Source organism: Barbus barbus (assembly GCF_936440315.1).
Source record: "Barbus barbus genome assembly, chromosome: 37".
NCBI lineage: Eukaryota > Metazoa > Chordata > Actinopteri > Cypriniformes > Cyprinidae > Barbus > Barbus barbus.
The window spans coordinates 20704347-20720777 of NC_136715.1; the positions used below are offsets into that span (position 1 = coordinate 20704347).

The 16431-nt window shown below is 32.2% G+C and overlaps 1 protein-coding gene across 2 annotated transcripts in view; it reads right to left on the minus strand.

The window, feature by feature from the left end:
- Positions 1-16431, minus strand: part of flnba (filamin B a) — a 90185-nt gene that overhangs the window by 13490 nt on the left and 60264 nt on the right. Inside the window, exons 22-35 of one of the 2 annotated variants that reach the window (XM_079396718.1) lie at positions 15713-15875; positions 14584-14744; positions 13740-13907; positions 12242-12365; positions 11997-12150; positions 10297-10486; positions 9045-9292; positions 7549-7629; positions 5629-5731; positions 4422-4562; positions 2596-2724; positions 2332-2505; positions 1145-1303; positions 859-1062 (exon numbers count right to left, since the gene is read on the minus strand). In XM_079396718.1, the coding sequence (XP_079252844.1) occupies positions 859-1062; positions 1145-1303; positions 2332-2505; positions 2596-2724; positions 4422-4562; positions 5629-5731; positions 7549-7629; positions 9045-9292; positions 10297-10486; positions 11997-12150; positions 12242-12365; positions 13740-13907; positions 14584-14744; positions 15713-15875 (2199 nt within the window). The remainder of the gene's footprint in view (positions 1-858; positions 1063-1144; positions 1304-2331; positions 2506-2595; positions 2725-4421; positions 4563-5628; positions 5732-7548; positions 7630-9044; positions 9293-10296; positions 10487-11996; positions 12151-12241; positions 12366-13739; positions 13908-14583; positions 14745-15712; positions 15876-16431) is intronic. The other variant, XM_079396719.1, reaches the window with a different exon arrangement.

Sequence of the window (16431 nt, forward strand, 5' to 3'; positions counted from 1 at the left end):
AGCCCACTCTCAAAACTATCATATTTAGCTCTTTAGAGAAGTCCCAAGGTGGGGTTAAGGACTTAAAGAATGAAGAAATCGCTATATTATTATGATGATGATTATTATTATTAAAAATAAAAGTAGTCGATTAAATAAAAAACAACATTAAATTGGATATTTAATTAAATTAACATTAGTAAATAAAAGAATCAAAATTATGACAAATAAATTAGATATTAAAATAATTATTAAACAACAAAAATTTATAAAAACATGAAACTAAAAAAGTTAAATTATTAACTAAATTTAATTACTTTAGTACTTATTATTATTATTAAATACATTTATCAAATAGATAATAATCTTAAGTTATCAAACCAAATAGATGCCATCATAAAAATTATTAAATAAATAAACACTAAAATATTAATATTTAAAATAAACACCACTACATATTAAATAAAGACAGTAATAATCTATTATTATTATTATTAAATACATTTATAAAATAAACTGATAATCTTAGTTATTATTAAACAGAATAGATGCTATTATAAAATTAAATAAACACTAAAATATGAATATATTAAATAAACACCACTACATATTAAATACAGTAATACACATAATAGTTGCTAACAAAAAAGTAAATAAAAACTATTATAAAAATATTTTTAAAAATAAAAAAACACCACCAACATAATAACAATAGCTATGATGATGATGATATTGATATTATTATTATTAAAATAATTAATGGTGGTTTAATATAATTAGATATAACAAAAAAGATAATTGATGATAAGTTATTAAAAAATGAGAAAAATTAAACCCAAATAAAATGAAAAAAATGAAAATAAAAATGTGTTTTCTCACCAGCTTCCCTGGTGTCCACCACAAAGTCGGCCATCTCAAAGGTACGTCCCTCCACCAGACCCTGACCGAACACCTTGACTCTGCTGGCGTCTCCGATCTCCGACTGGACCACCATGATGGTGATGGGGCTGTTAGCTACGTGCCGGCCGTTCTTCTTGATGCTCACCAGGTGCTCTCCGACTTCTCTTGGGATGAAGGAAATGCCTGAGGAGAAAACGACCAGTCAGGTGTTATCAAAGCAAACTCCCAGTCGGCAGGAAGAATCAGAGTATTACTCGAGCCCTACCGATGTGATTGTTGGGCTGCATCTTGAGCAAACAGGGCTCATCGCGGCCGGACGGGGCTTTGATGCTCGCCGTGAGCAGACTGAGATCCGTCTCATTGATATCCAGAGAGAAATCCGCAGCGGAGCCCAGCTTTACCTGAGACTTCCTCTTATTGTCCTCTGAAGAGACCGAAAACAGATCTTACTATAGGAGTCATACTAACTAGATTACTGCATACAGAGAAAAACTGTAATAAATCTAATGAGAGGTTTCATGTCATTTTACAGTAAAATACGGTTAAATGTTTTTGGAAGTGAAAGAACAATGAAACCACTTTTTTCTTAGTTACGTACAATAGGGTTTGTTACATCACTTACATCATTTAATGCATTATTTAAGTGTCATTTGTTACCATGATGGTATTTTGTATTTGTGCATCTTATATATAAGCATTAAGTAAAGATGATGATATTATTATTATTATTATTATTATTATTAATACAAAATAACAATAGCTATTATTATTTTATTAATTAAAATTAATAATTATTAAATATATACAAAGTTATCGAATGAAAGAATAATTAAATGAAATAGCTATTACTACTATTATAATCATTGATTAAAAGCTGTTAGTAAATAATTAATAATAGCAATTATTCATAAATTAATATTTAATGCATTATTTTAGTGTCAAGTGTTACCATGATGGTGTCTTGTATTTGTGCTTCTACATATTAGTATTAAGGTAATAATAATAATAATGATGATGATGATGATGATGATGATAAGGATTATTATTAATATAACTTAAATAAATTAAAAACCATCAATCATTAATAAATTAGTTTTTATTGCATTATTTGTTACCATGATTTTGTTTTTTATTTTTTCATCTACATACTAGCATTTATGTCAGCTTCTGATGAACTTTGATTCATCGGTTGTCTTTTTCTTCAGCACTTGTCTCTTTTTTGGTGGTTGTCAGTATTTTATAGAGGTACAAAACTGATTTGAAGTATTTCAGTAGGCTGGCACATTAACTTTTGCACCCTGTACATTTAAAGTTAAATGTGTAGAAAGTAAAATGTTCCTACTGTATTTCTTTTTAAATCAGGTTCTGGCAACCACACTTGCCTTTTTTACTGTCTGTCATATATATATAAAACACACACATATATATATATATTTTTTTTTAGCAGTGTACCTGTAATTCTGGCTGTGAAGGGGCTTCCTGCGATGTGTTTGTCATTATATCTGACGAGTACATTATAATCTCCAGGTAGCGTGGGCAGGTATGAAACACTGCAAGTGCCGTCTTTGTTGTCCACACAGTTGAGCTCAGCCTTGGATGGACCTTCAATGGCCAAATTGAGGCCGCCTGACACAAAACGCAGCATGTTTTCTCAGCACAATGTTTTGAGATAAATGCTGAAGCAGCATGAGCATGATGTGTTTGTACAGTACACACCCTCAGACGCATCTTCAGTGTAGATGGTGAACATGGCGGTTTTATTGGTGGTCCCGTAGACCAGACCCGGGCCATACGCCGTCACGTTAGGACTGTTAGCGTTGTTCACATAGAACTGCAGAGGACTCTCTGATAAGAAAACAAATGAGTGAAAACAATGAAAGAAAACATTGAACAGAATAGAAATATAAATGATAACTTATTCATAGAGGAGTTTATGTAATGAAATGCACTATATTTTGTTAATATAAAAACAAATGTGCAAACAACATAACTGCTCTTAACCAAAAAGCACAACAAAGGAGAGGAGCGAACTATTTAAATAAAATGTAAACAAAATTAAACAAATTAAAACAAAATTATTTAATAAATTCTAAATGTTATAATTTTTAAACTATTAAAAAAGAAAATTTAAATTAAATTAAGATTTTTTGCATTGTGATATACTATCACAAAGTTATACTTAAATAATACTTTTAAAACAATCTAAATGCATTTCATAAAAAATAAACAGCCAATAAAATAAAAGAAAAACTACATTTTGTACAGAAGAGTAAACCAAAATGTACTATTTATTTAAAAAAAAGCCTTTTAATAAGCCTTTTTCCCAAGAAAGTTAGTTAAAAAATTCAAATGAAGCCACTTACCAAAAAAATAAATAAATAAAATAAATAAAAAATAATATAAAAAATGTTAATCAAATAAAATAATGTTAAGAATAACTAACAGGATATCTTCATGTAGATGGCAGGCACTCCTAACAGAATGATTCAACTCTATAAACACGTTCTTCCTGCCTTATATGGAGAAACAAGCCCATCGGATGATGCTCGACTGGCACATTCATGTGATATTGACTGAGGTTTCTGATGGCACTGGACCAGCGACTGGAAAACACCAAACTCCAGGCATAAAACAAGCACCTACATGAGGATCTGCATCAACACAAGAGCTCCTCACAGATTCCTCACGGCTGAAGTCACCCATGAAGTCTTTCACCACGCTAAATAAATCAGTCAACCTCAATCTATTGAAAGGTGAAGCCTTCTCAACCTTCACCCAAACGCTCCCATGCAGCTCTGGGACTGGAGCGAAGGCCTCAAAACAAATCCTGACAGCACATTCATCACTGAAGGCATGACTCACTCTCATGCATGCTTCCAGGAGCTGCTATTCTAATAACCGTTCTAATAACCCATATATGACCTTTGATAATAAGCACAAAATGAGAAGTTTCACAGAATGTCCAAGCTCTTTATCGTAAAACAAACACTTTCATAATATGGAAAATTGCAGCCAAATCATTTTATGAAACTTATATGGGTTGAAGGTGAACAAATGATAATTAAATGAAATTAATTAAATTTTATTTGTGTGAAATTTATAAAAACCACAAAAAAAAAACAAAAAAAAAACTTGTATAGAAAGTCAAATGTATGTATGTATGCATGCGCGTGTGTAAAACTAAATAGAAATTTATATTTATTTTCTAAAAAAAAAAAAAAAAGAAAAAAGAAAATTAAACCTTTTTAGGCCAATTAAGATTTTAATTGCGTAGGGATATACTATCACAAAGTTATATTTAAAATGATTTAAATCATTTTTAAATTATACTTTTAAAACAATTTAAATAATTATTTTTTCCCCTTTGATTTTGGGGTGAAATATAATCATTAATAAAAATATTAAAATTATATATAAGTATTTTTAAGAGTTTATTTGATTATTAATATTCATAATAACATTTACATTTTACATTTAGTCATTTGGCAGATAATCATCAGTTTTGATGGTGTATTATGAAGACATGGTGTGTGGGCTCTGACCTGGGATGTGCGTCCCGTTGAATTTAATGTGCATTTCATGGAGCCCAGCCTCTGTGGGCGCGTACTTCACCGTGACCGTCCCGTCTTTGTTGTCGATGATCTCAGGCTGGGTGGTTTTACCTGACGGCATGTGAACCTCACCTGGAAGACAAACATTAAGAGTTTAGATTATGGTTTTTGAGCAAATTTCACTGCAGATTTACAGGTCATCACTTCTAATGTGAGTGAATCTCACAAAATGTAAAATATTTGGTATAGTTTGTCCAAAAAAGGACAGCCAAGACATTTTAACATTATTTTAATGACATTTCTTAATCTTCAATTAAAAAGAAAACAAAATCAGACCAATCAGAATAAATGTCAATGGCAGTATTGTTGTATGTATATACAGAATTTTATAAGCAATTCACAAACAAATAAATAAAATAAACTAACAGAACTTAAACATTTCTAACAAATTTAAAAACAAAACAAAAATCAAATATATATTATATAATATATAAATGTATATTTATTAGTATTAATACTTTATGCCAGTACTTCTTGTTTGGCCTTTATGATGATGATGACGATGATGATGGATGATAATAATAATAATAATAATAATAATACAAAAATTATTATTTTATGCGTGTTGTGTTGCTGTCACTGTTTGTTATTATGGTAAATCAATTAAAAAAATTGGTAATAATAATAATAATAATAATAAAAAATAATATAAAATAAAATAAAATAAAATAAAACCCCCAGTACCGAAACATATATCATTATCATAATGTGAAAATTTACTGGTATTTATACTTTAAGAGCAGTGTTTGTTGTATAGTCTATTATGTTAATAAACAAAGAAATAAAATAAAAGTTATATTTAAAATATTTTTGATGATTACAGGAATGAGAAGTTGGCTTAGTTTACAAGAAAGTAATTTCATAATGCCCCCCCCCCCCCAAAAAAAAACCCACTTGATCCCAAAAATATGAATGTTTTTTTTTTCCCCTCTTTTTAATTTTGAGGTAAAATATGACCCTGGTATGTTTTTATTTATTTTTTTTAAGATCTGCAGGTGATTGCACAAAACCCCTTTAAGTAAAGTGAAGTAAACCTTTTAATTTGTCTCATATTTAACTTACAAGCAGCTGAATAAGAGTTTCTTTAACTTTAAGAGGTTTTGTGCAACAGCTCCAGGTGTCTTCTGCAATCTCTCACCTGTGATCTCCCCCTTCCTAAAGGTAAAGGGAATCACCATATCGAAAGGCCTGTATCCCGTCCCGTTCACGCTGTTGGCAGGAATATACGCGGCATCTGTAACCTGTGAGGCAGAAATCTGAGTAAATGAGAGCGGACGCTACAAGCGCATCTGTTACAGTGGCCTGTCAAACATTTCCACATTTAGTCAGTCTGTGCGATCCATTCTGAAAGCCAGAGCGCTGTGGACAAGAAAAGACATTAACAGCCCAGTGAATCAGCCACAGCACAAGACAAACGTGTGTTAGACACGAAACGCTGGAAGAAGATCGGCCCCCAGCACACCTGACAAAGCAAAGAGAGAAGAAAAATCCCCATAACCATGGGAAACATCTGAGAAATGAGGAAAGTGATAGTGTGCATAGAAGGAAATATATTGAGACATCTAATACAGATAGAGGACACCAGGAAGATGCATTACTGATAAAATCACACTTTCTGTTTTTCCCCTGGAGGGAATGAGGTAACCGCTATGACCAGACTTACAACTGTGTGTTAAGTTCAGGTACAGATTATTAATATATCACTACCAAACAAAACCTAGCGAGTTGACTAACAAGACAGCACTTTAGGGAAATATGAGAGCAAAATTATGCTGTCTAATATGATTCATTTCAAGAGTTCTTAGCAAAGACGGCAGATTATACATCCCAGATTATTAAATAGTAAAAAAAAAAAAAAGAAAATAGCTAATTCTAATTCAAATTTACTGTTTTAGCCAATTTTTGGGGTCAGTAAGAAATTTTAATGCAGAAGAAGCCTCTTCTGCTCACCAATGCTGCATTTGTTTGATTAAAAAACACAGTAAAACTTGTTAAAATAGTTTTAAAACGTAATTTATTTCTGTGATGCAAAGCTGAATTTAATTTACTAATATTAATGAAGATTATTATTATTATTATTATTATTATTATTATTGCGGTTTTTGTGATGAAACTTATTTATCATAATACAAAAAGTTTGGTGTTGGTAAGAACTTATGTTTTTAAAAGAAGTCTCTTCTGCTTACCAAGGCTGCATTTATTTGATGAAATATTCAGTAAAAAAAGTGAAATATTATTACAATTTAAAATAACTTTACTATTTGAAAATATATTTAAAAAGTAATTTATTTCCGTGATAAAACCTGAATTTTCAGCATCATTACTCCAGTCTTCAGTGTCACATGATCCTTCAGAAATCATTCTAATATTTGGAAACATTTCTTTCATTTTCAATGTAGAATGTTTGTGGAAACGGTGATACATTTTATTTTTCAGGATTCTTTGATGAGCACAAAGTTCAAAAGAACAGTATTTATATGAAAAGGTAACCTTTTGCAACATAATAAATGTATTTATGGTCACTTTTGCTTAATTTAACACATCCTTGCTGAATAAAAGTATGAATTCCTTCAATTTCTTTGAACAGTAGTGTGTGTTTTTAAAGCTAAGACTATTAAGTGTTTCACAGATCTGCTTTGTGGTTTTGGAAATGATGTCTATTAAACTTTATGAATAAAACTACATTAGGTTCTGCACAGACTGAGGTTAATGTCTTAATAATGACCCATTTAAACCTGGTGTCCACTCCAAACAAAACTAGATCAGTCTAAACACTCCTCTGCTTCTGTCATCAATGAGAAAACCAGAGCGTGTTCAAGACTAATCAACGAGAGAGGGAGGAAATAAAGAGCGATGAGTAACAATTCCAACCATTTCCTGCAAAAAACGATGCTTGAGTGGTCAAAAACGAGAAGGAACTGAACAGAAACCCCATTGAATGAAAGAACAGAGACAAACATGAGGACAGAGAGGTGACCGGCTGGAAGCTGGAGCTCAGAGCAAAGGCTGAAAGAGAGCGAAGGGTGACGGGGTGAGAGAAAGACGCGTGTCTCTGTACCCAGGGCTGGAAGCCGACGCCTGGTGCCGCCTTTTGCTGTTGGACTGACTGCTGCTGCATCATGGGAACTTCATCTGTAGCCTGGGAAATGATATGTATGGACATGAAACTTCAGATGCATGAGGAACACAAAGAAACTGAGTCAAATGCACACAGCAAATTGTGCCAAACCAGTTGTACAGTACATTCGTTGTTGTTGCTGTGGGGGTAACTGTGTGTTACTGTGCTAACAGGTAGATACTGAAGCTACAAGCATGTACAGTATAAGTCACAGTTTACATAAACGTCTGCTTGCGAAATTCAGATTGATTTGAAGAAAAATCTAATTGCATTGTTTGTTAAAAATTGTGATTGTAATTAAAAAACAAAATAATTTGGCTCAAAACTGTGCGATTATATATTGATATGACTGAAATAATAATAATAATAATAATAATAATAATAATAATAATAATACATATTCAATAGTCATATTGATTCAATTACAACATTATTGGCCAAATTGTGAAGCAATTGAAAATGAAAACTTAATTTATGAATGAATGAATGCAGCTATACATTAAATATATAAATATTTACATTTTTAAATTGTACTGTAATATTTTCTTAAATACTTCACTTTATTTTACAGTAAAACATTACACCAGTATTATTTTTATTCCAGTAGGTTTCATTTAATAATTTTATTATAACTAATAATACTAATTTAATCAATATTTTCATATCATATTGATAATGCCAGTATTTTATGCGCAGCAACTGAAAATGGAAAAAAATAATGCAGCCATAAACATTAAATATATAAATAATTTCAACCTTACTGTAAAACTGCTTTTTTTTGTAAATACTTTATTTTACAGTAAAATACTACACTAGCACTATTTTCTTATTTTATTTAAAAGTTTAATTTACTAATATTTATTCTTATTATTTTATAAAACACAACATTATTATTAAAACTATTAAACAAAATAAAGAATATTACTATTGAATAATATTTTACTGTAAAATAAAACAAAGTATTAAAGAAAAATATTAATTTCACAGTAAACCTTTAACATTTAAATTCTAATACTTGATAGCTGCCTTAAAACATGTATTTAATTAAATCACAGCCTTATCACGATTTCGATTTATCGTTCAGATCTCTGAGAATGCATTATGTTTTTAATTATGTTATGAATTCTGCTTTGAGACAATCCGGAACACAAAGACGCATGAAATCGAGCGTTTGCGTGCATGTTTCAGGCCTAAATCAAAACCTTCCCGTAACGTCAGGAGATATGAAAGCATTAATAAAATGAGTGCGATCATTTGTCTTGATAATGCAAAGAAACTACATCTTAATACAGGAAGACCCCATACGAGCAGAAACAATGAACTCCAGATGAGGATATGACGACACACATCACTGAACCGTATCTATTCCAGCTCCCTAAAAACCTCTTCAGTATGCTTCCTCTTAAGAGCTGATGTTATCAGCGTTTTCTTCTCACCATGACTTTGAAGGGGCTCCTGGGGATGTTCTCCCCTCCAAAGCGCACGTAAATCACGTACGTCCCGGGTTTAGGAGCAGTGTAGAAGATGTCGAAGGTGCCGTCCTCGCTCTCAATGACTTCAGCTTCCACCTCCGTGCCGTCTGGAGTCACTATGATGCAGGAGACCTTCCCCTTCCCCGCTCCTTTAGTGTTCACCACAAACCCGACCTCCTCTCCGATGCCGATGGTCGGCCCGATGCCAGGTCCTGAGGACACAGACCCCATGATCATGTGTGAGTGATTGCCTTGCTGAAGATTTGCTAAAAGGATTGTTTTTGGAGATTTGCCTCTCATTACAGCATTGTTTCCTCTTGATGTGCTTTCAATTTTGAAATTTGAGATGGTTGAGATTTAAAAGCATTTAACAGATTGTAGGGTCAGTTGTTATTGTGGCGGAACATGTTTTGAATGCACGTTTTAAATCCGACTCATCTGTTTGGTCAAGTTGGTCTTGATTCATAAAAGTAAATAGTTATTAGTAATATTCACCACAAATTAGTATTTCAAGACTTCTTGATGACGCAGGCATCAGTGCAGCAGCAAGAGACTTTCTATTACATCAAATACTAGCAGCTCATTGTGAGAAGAGGATAAAAAGTGGAAAACTTTAAATGTAATCCGTTCTCAAACTAAAATGCATTTCCAAAAATAAAATCCAAACCACATACGAATGTGGTTTGATTAAAACTAAAAATAAAACAAAAACAAAACAGATTATGTATTTTCCCATTCTTATTCAGGCTACAAACAATTAAAAAAACAATAAATAAATTCAATTAAATATTTTACGAATTACAAAAGAAAATATAACTTATTTTTAGAAAATTTAAATACAAATATAGAATAATAATATAACATAACTACTATATAAATTATAACCTTTATATATTATATAAATAATATTATATACAAAATATATTGTAACAAATAAACATTTTAAAATTATACATTTTGATTTTAACATTAACATTTATTTTAATATATTATATATTATACATTTTAATTAAATATATAAATATAGCATATGTAAATTATGAAAATAAATGAAATATTCTATTAAAATAAATACATGAAGTCTAAAAAGGTAATATTTTTTTTATTATTAAATATAAAATAATTTAATTAAAAAAAATATAAATTATAATATAAAAATACATTAGCTGTGTGTCCAAAACAAGGCCTAGAAATCCCCAGATGAGTGCAGACGTACCGGTGACTGTACACTTGCTGGCGTCTCCTGTAGTGGTCGCTCTCACTCTATATGGAGAAGTCGGGATCTCATCTCCGCCGTACTTGATCACAATAGTGTAACGACCAACCTTATCCGGCACATAAGACACTTTGTAGGTTCCATCGTGGTTGTCCTGAATATTGGCTTTCTTGGGTTTACCATCCTGATCCTGAAACACAGGAGAAACGGCATGAAACGACTGCAGGACATTCAACCTCCTGAAACAGAGAAACAGCTTGAAACACTATAAATGACACTGAGAGGAGCTTCATCAATGACAAACGGGACGGAGGAGGATGATGTTCAGTTTCCCCCTGGATTTCCTGCTGCAGTTTGGCTTTCATCAGACGATCATTTATCTCACTGCTGGCCGCTTCGGTCTCGGAGTCAGAAACTCTTGTCCAAATGGAAAAATCTAATCTAATATTGGATCACTAGTGCAGTAACTTCTCAAAAGATAAAATAACATGCTGCATCCAAGAGAAAGATGTATGAAAGATGAATGTCACAATATGCTATTATGTGATACTTGCAGATCCTCATTCATCTTTTCAACTGAAAGTCAAGAACTGAATCCAAATGTGATTTTCAGTCTGCTGGCTGACTGAAAACATTCTACTTCAAAGTAAAGATACATATATATTTTTTTATATTATAAATATTATAAAATATACTACATAAAAATATTAGCTTAAGAAGATAAAAATATATATATGAATAAAAGTAAGCTAATATCTATTATACAGTATGTATTTTTATAAAGAAAGTAATTTCATTTTTAATTATATAATTCAAAATATATTTTTATAATATACTATACAATAAATCATTTTAAAATAGTAATAATACCATCAACAATATAATATTGTAACATTTTCAATAATTATGCAAGTTAAAATTTATATTGTATAAAATAAATTATATAAATCATTAAAATACTATGTTGTACTGTATGTTTTTAATAATTATATAACTTAAAATTATATTTCTATAAAAATATACTAAATTACAGTACTAATTTTAAAACACTAATAATAATAATAATAATAATAATAATAATAATCATACTACTAATTATGTAACTATATCATTTAAAATGTTTATCTTTATAAAAAATATACTATAATGAATCATACTTTTAAAATACTACTACTAATGCTAATAATACTTAAATATTTCTAACAATTAAAATAATATTTTTTTAAATATGCTATACAAGTTATATATTAAATGTAACATACTACTAATAAAAATCATACTACTACTACTACTAATAAAATCATTAAAACTTTTTTTATAAAAACTATATATCATTTTAAAATACTAATAATGTGATATAAAATATGAAATGATATAATATAATATATAATATTATATAAAGTAATATATAATATAAACACATTCTCCCAAAACCACTAGTTATTTGTTGGAGCAGTAACTTAAGATAAACGTAACGAGAGAAAGATACTTTGCTACTATGTGATACTCCCGGATCCTCATTCATCATTTCCACTTCAATTTAAAAACTAAATCCAAATGTGATTTTACAGTCTGTTTGCCAACTGAAAACATTCAAATCAACCTCAAAACACACATTAATAATAATCAGATGTACTGAAACGCTAATCCGTTTGTTCAAACCACAAGAGGAAGCAGAGACTGGAGACGTCAGGACTCACAGTGATCTGCACAGACAGCTGGCCCTCGCCGGCATCTTTGGCATCGATGGTGAACTCCACGGGGAAGCTGGCCGAGAGGCCGGTGGTGAGCCCGGGGCCGCTGGCACGCACCTTACTGGCATCATGAGTGGGCTGAACGCGCAGCTTGAATGGACTGAAAGAGATGTTTGATGGATTGGTTTGATTTAGAGAACAGTAGCGCTCACAGCGGGTGAGAACAGAGCGAGTGAATCTGACACCGTTACCTGCGTGGAACTTCCTCGTCTGCGTATTTGACCGCGACAGAGTATGATCCCTCGACAGACGGCGTGTAGGCCACTGTGTGCGTGCCATCACCGTTATCTGTGACTTCTACTGGTTCCGCTATACCTGCAAACAACAACAACAACAACCCGGTTATATGATTGATCTGCCAAAAGCAAAATAACCAAATTATTTACATAACTGCTACCAATCTTAGTAAACTAAACATGCAACATAGTGAGAATGATAAAGCAGCACACTTCTGATAGAAACAATTTGTTGCATAAGTTTCAAAAACTAAAGAAAGAAAATACATAAATATAAAAAAAATTTATTAAATATAAAAAAACATTTATTAAATTACACATTTAAGTATATTCTGTGCAGTATGCTAATTTCATTCAGAACAAAGGCAAAAAAAAATTATATAAATGAATGAATGATAAATAAATAATATATTCAGAATTTAACTTATTTACTGACGCAAAAAAAGAATGAATATAAAGAAATTAATGAATATTAATTCATAAGTGTTTATGTATGCTAGTATTTAAAAAGTATGCTAGCATATAATTCAAAACAAAAACAAAACATAAATCCCCATGAATAAATAAAGTCTACATACATGCAGTGTGAATATTTCATTCAGAACAAATTAACTAAAATAAATAAATAAAATGTTAACATACAGTGCTATGCATAAGTTTAGGCACCCATGCTAAAGTTGAGTAAAAAAAGGAATAAAAAAAATCATCTTTTGGAAATTGAACTTAATGCCTTAATTTAAAAAATTAGGAAAAATCCAACCTTTAAGGACACCAATTTTCTTTGTGAATGAATAATGTATCGTAAATAAATAAATGTTCTTCCTTAAAATACAGGGTGCATAAGTCTGGACACCCCTATGTTAAATTCCCATAGAGCCAGGCAGATTTTTATTTTTAAAGGCCAGTTACTTCATGGATCCAGGATACTATGCATCCTGATAAAGTTCCCTTGGCCTTTGGAATTAAAATAGCCCCACATCATCACATAGCCTTCACCATACCTAGAGATTGGCATGGAGTACTTTCCATAAGATCATCTCTCAATGCAAATCAAACCAGCTATTAGGCTAACTGAAATAAAACCATGCCAATCTCTAGGTATGGTGAAGGCTATGTGATGCACCCTTTATTTTAAAGAAGAACATTTATTTATTTACGATACATTATTCATTCACAAAGAAAATTGGTGTCCTTAAAGGTTGGATTTTTGCTAATTTTTTTAATTAAGGCATTAAGTTCAAATTTCCAAAAGATGATTTTTTTATTCCTCTTTTTAGTCAACTTTAGCATGGGTGCCTAAACTTATGCATAGCACTGTATATACTGTGCGTTATGCAAATATTAATTTCAGTTAAAAAAAAAAAAACCTAAAGCCCCTAAATAAATAAACCCAACAAAAGGGGGAAAAATAAAATCAGTGTACTGCACAAGCCTCATATAAATGCATTTTTACCTTTAGGTCCAGTCACAGCCACAGAGAGAGGAGCGACACCAGCTTTACTGCAGTCCACAGTGAAGGATTGTGGGATTTTAGCTCTCACTCCAGAACTGACACCAGGCCCAGAGATCTTCACCTTACTGGAGTCAACAACATCCTTCACCGGCACTTTAAACGGGCTTCCTATACCGCAAACAGAGATAAAGACCTTTACATTCAGACACCGACTAGTGCCTCCATGCATGCTAATGCAATTCAAACACAGCTAAGAAACAGAGGATAAATAAGATTAACACCCAAGACACAGGAAGTGGGTGAGAAGCAAAAACAAGCCAATAATGACAACTCGAGTAACAACTAAATTTGTATATATTTTTGTTTACAGAAAAAGGCTGCCACAATTCTAGCAGGTTTTATTCATTGGTATGCAGATTCTTACGTATACTGAGTGAGTTTGGATTTTGTTTCCACAAGCCTGTAGTCTGATAACTTAACGACTCTCTAAAATATTGCTCTAGTAACTATAGACTTGATTTAAACAATCTGGAAGCAGCGTTTGTGTGGGAGAATCGCACTGTGTGGTCTTGGCGGTGATTGTTCGATGAAACGCGAGCTCGTAATGTCCAGGAGTGAGAATGCGGTAGCTGCTCTCCTCAGATCCACGAGATCTCGTTTCCCGGGTGTAACGCTAATGAAAACAAATTCACGGCATAATTCAAGAGGTTTTGCAGGGGAAACTGGGACACTGGTTAAAAACACGTCAAGTTGCATCTCTCAAAGCTCCAGTAATGCTTTCTTCAGACTTCTTCTGTGCTTTAAGTGGTGCATAGGGGGTAAAAAATAAATCAGTTTCACGTACCGGGAATGTGCTGTCCTCCATACGTGATGTTGACGTCATACAGACCAGGCACATACGGGGTGTACTCTACATTACAGCTGCCGTCTTTGTTATCTTTGCAGGACATCTTCGACTCGGATGGACCTTCTACGGTTATTCCCAATCCACCGATACCAGCTCCTCTGCACGGATCAAAAGACGGCTGCTTAGACGGTCTCAAGTGGTCATTTTAGTATATTTATGCTCTTGAAAGAATACAAAACAAGATCTCCACTAATGTTCAAAAGTTTGGGGTTAAGATATTTGAATGTTTTTGAAGTCTCACGCTCATTTACTTAATCAAAAACACACTAAATGCAGAATATTTGTGAAATTACAATTACAATAATAAAACATTAAAATAGTGTTATTTTAGAAATATAGTTTTTATTTTGAAATCAATGTTTATTTTTACATTTTCTGCTTTGATTTTAACTTTAAAGTTTTAGTAATGTGTAAATGTAGTCAATTGTGTTTTTGTTAAATGTTTGTAAAGTTTATTCATTTTATTTTATCCTCATTTTTATTTAGTTTAACTTGTTCTAAAATAAGTTTATAAAATAAAGTAAGGTTTGTGTTTATTTATCTTATTTTATTTCAGGTAATATTTTAATTTCAAGCTATGAAAGTGTTTTAGTTAACTATAACGACACTGATTTCAAATAGCTGTTTTCTATGTCTATGTGAAAAAGTAAATTATTCATGTGATCAAAGCTGAATTTTCAGCATCATTGCTCCAGTCTTCAGTGTCACACGATCCTTCAGAAATCATTCTTATTATGAAATCATTCTAATGATCAATATCTAATTATTATTTCAGATTATCAATGTTAAACAGTTGTGCAGCTTCATATTTTTGTGGAAACCCTGATACATTTAATTATTTGATGAATAGAAAGTTCAAAAAGAACAACATTTTAAATGTTTATATTTTTGTAACACTATAAATCACTTTGTCACTTTAGACCAATTTATTGCATCCTTGATGAATAAAAGTAATAAAAAAAAAAAAAAAAAGTACTGATCCAAACTTTTTGATGGTATAGAGCAGGTAAATCTAACAGTTAAATGAAATGTCAAATGTACAGCATGATTTGTGAAGCTCTTTAACCTGGTGACGATAGAGAACTTGTTGGGTTTGTCGGTCAGTGCTTCTTCCAGACCCGGACCCTTGGCCTGCACACGCGAGGGGTCACAGCCCTCTCCCACCCCGACCTGGAACGGACTCTTTGGAACCGGAGTCTCATCGTACAGAACCTCCACACTGTGGACTCCTGCAGCCAGCGGACAAAAGACAAAAATCACACTCAGTTTGCAAGAAAGAAAGACAACTGTTTCTCCTGTAGCGTCTTGCCTTAATCAAACATTGCTGTGCTGCCGTTGAGAACGAGCCTGTCACCTCATAAATCTTGCCAAATGGGCAATATTTTCTGGCACGTTTTACTGCTGTTCTTCTAAATACACAAGTGCAAGATGAAACCTGTAGCGCTCCCGTATCTCAAACATTAGATCAGCGTTGGCCAACATCAGTCCTGGAGAGCCACAGTCCTCCAGAGTTTTGCTGATAAAAACTCACCTGCATGTTGCTTTCTAGTAACCCTAAAGACCTTTCTTAGCTTGTTCAAGTGTGTTTGATTAGGGTTGGAGGCTCTGCAGGACTGTGGCTCTCCAGGACCAGTAGTAGCCACTCCAGAAGAGCATGGTGCTGTTATAAAGACTGTGGGTTAAATTCTCAGGGATTGAATGCACTGATAAAACATAGCTTGCATTACATTCAGCTTGTTGCTTTGGATAAAGACATCTGCCAAGAGCATGATTGTAATGTACATC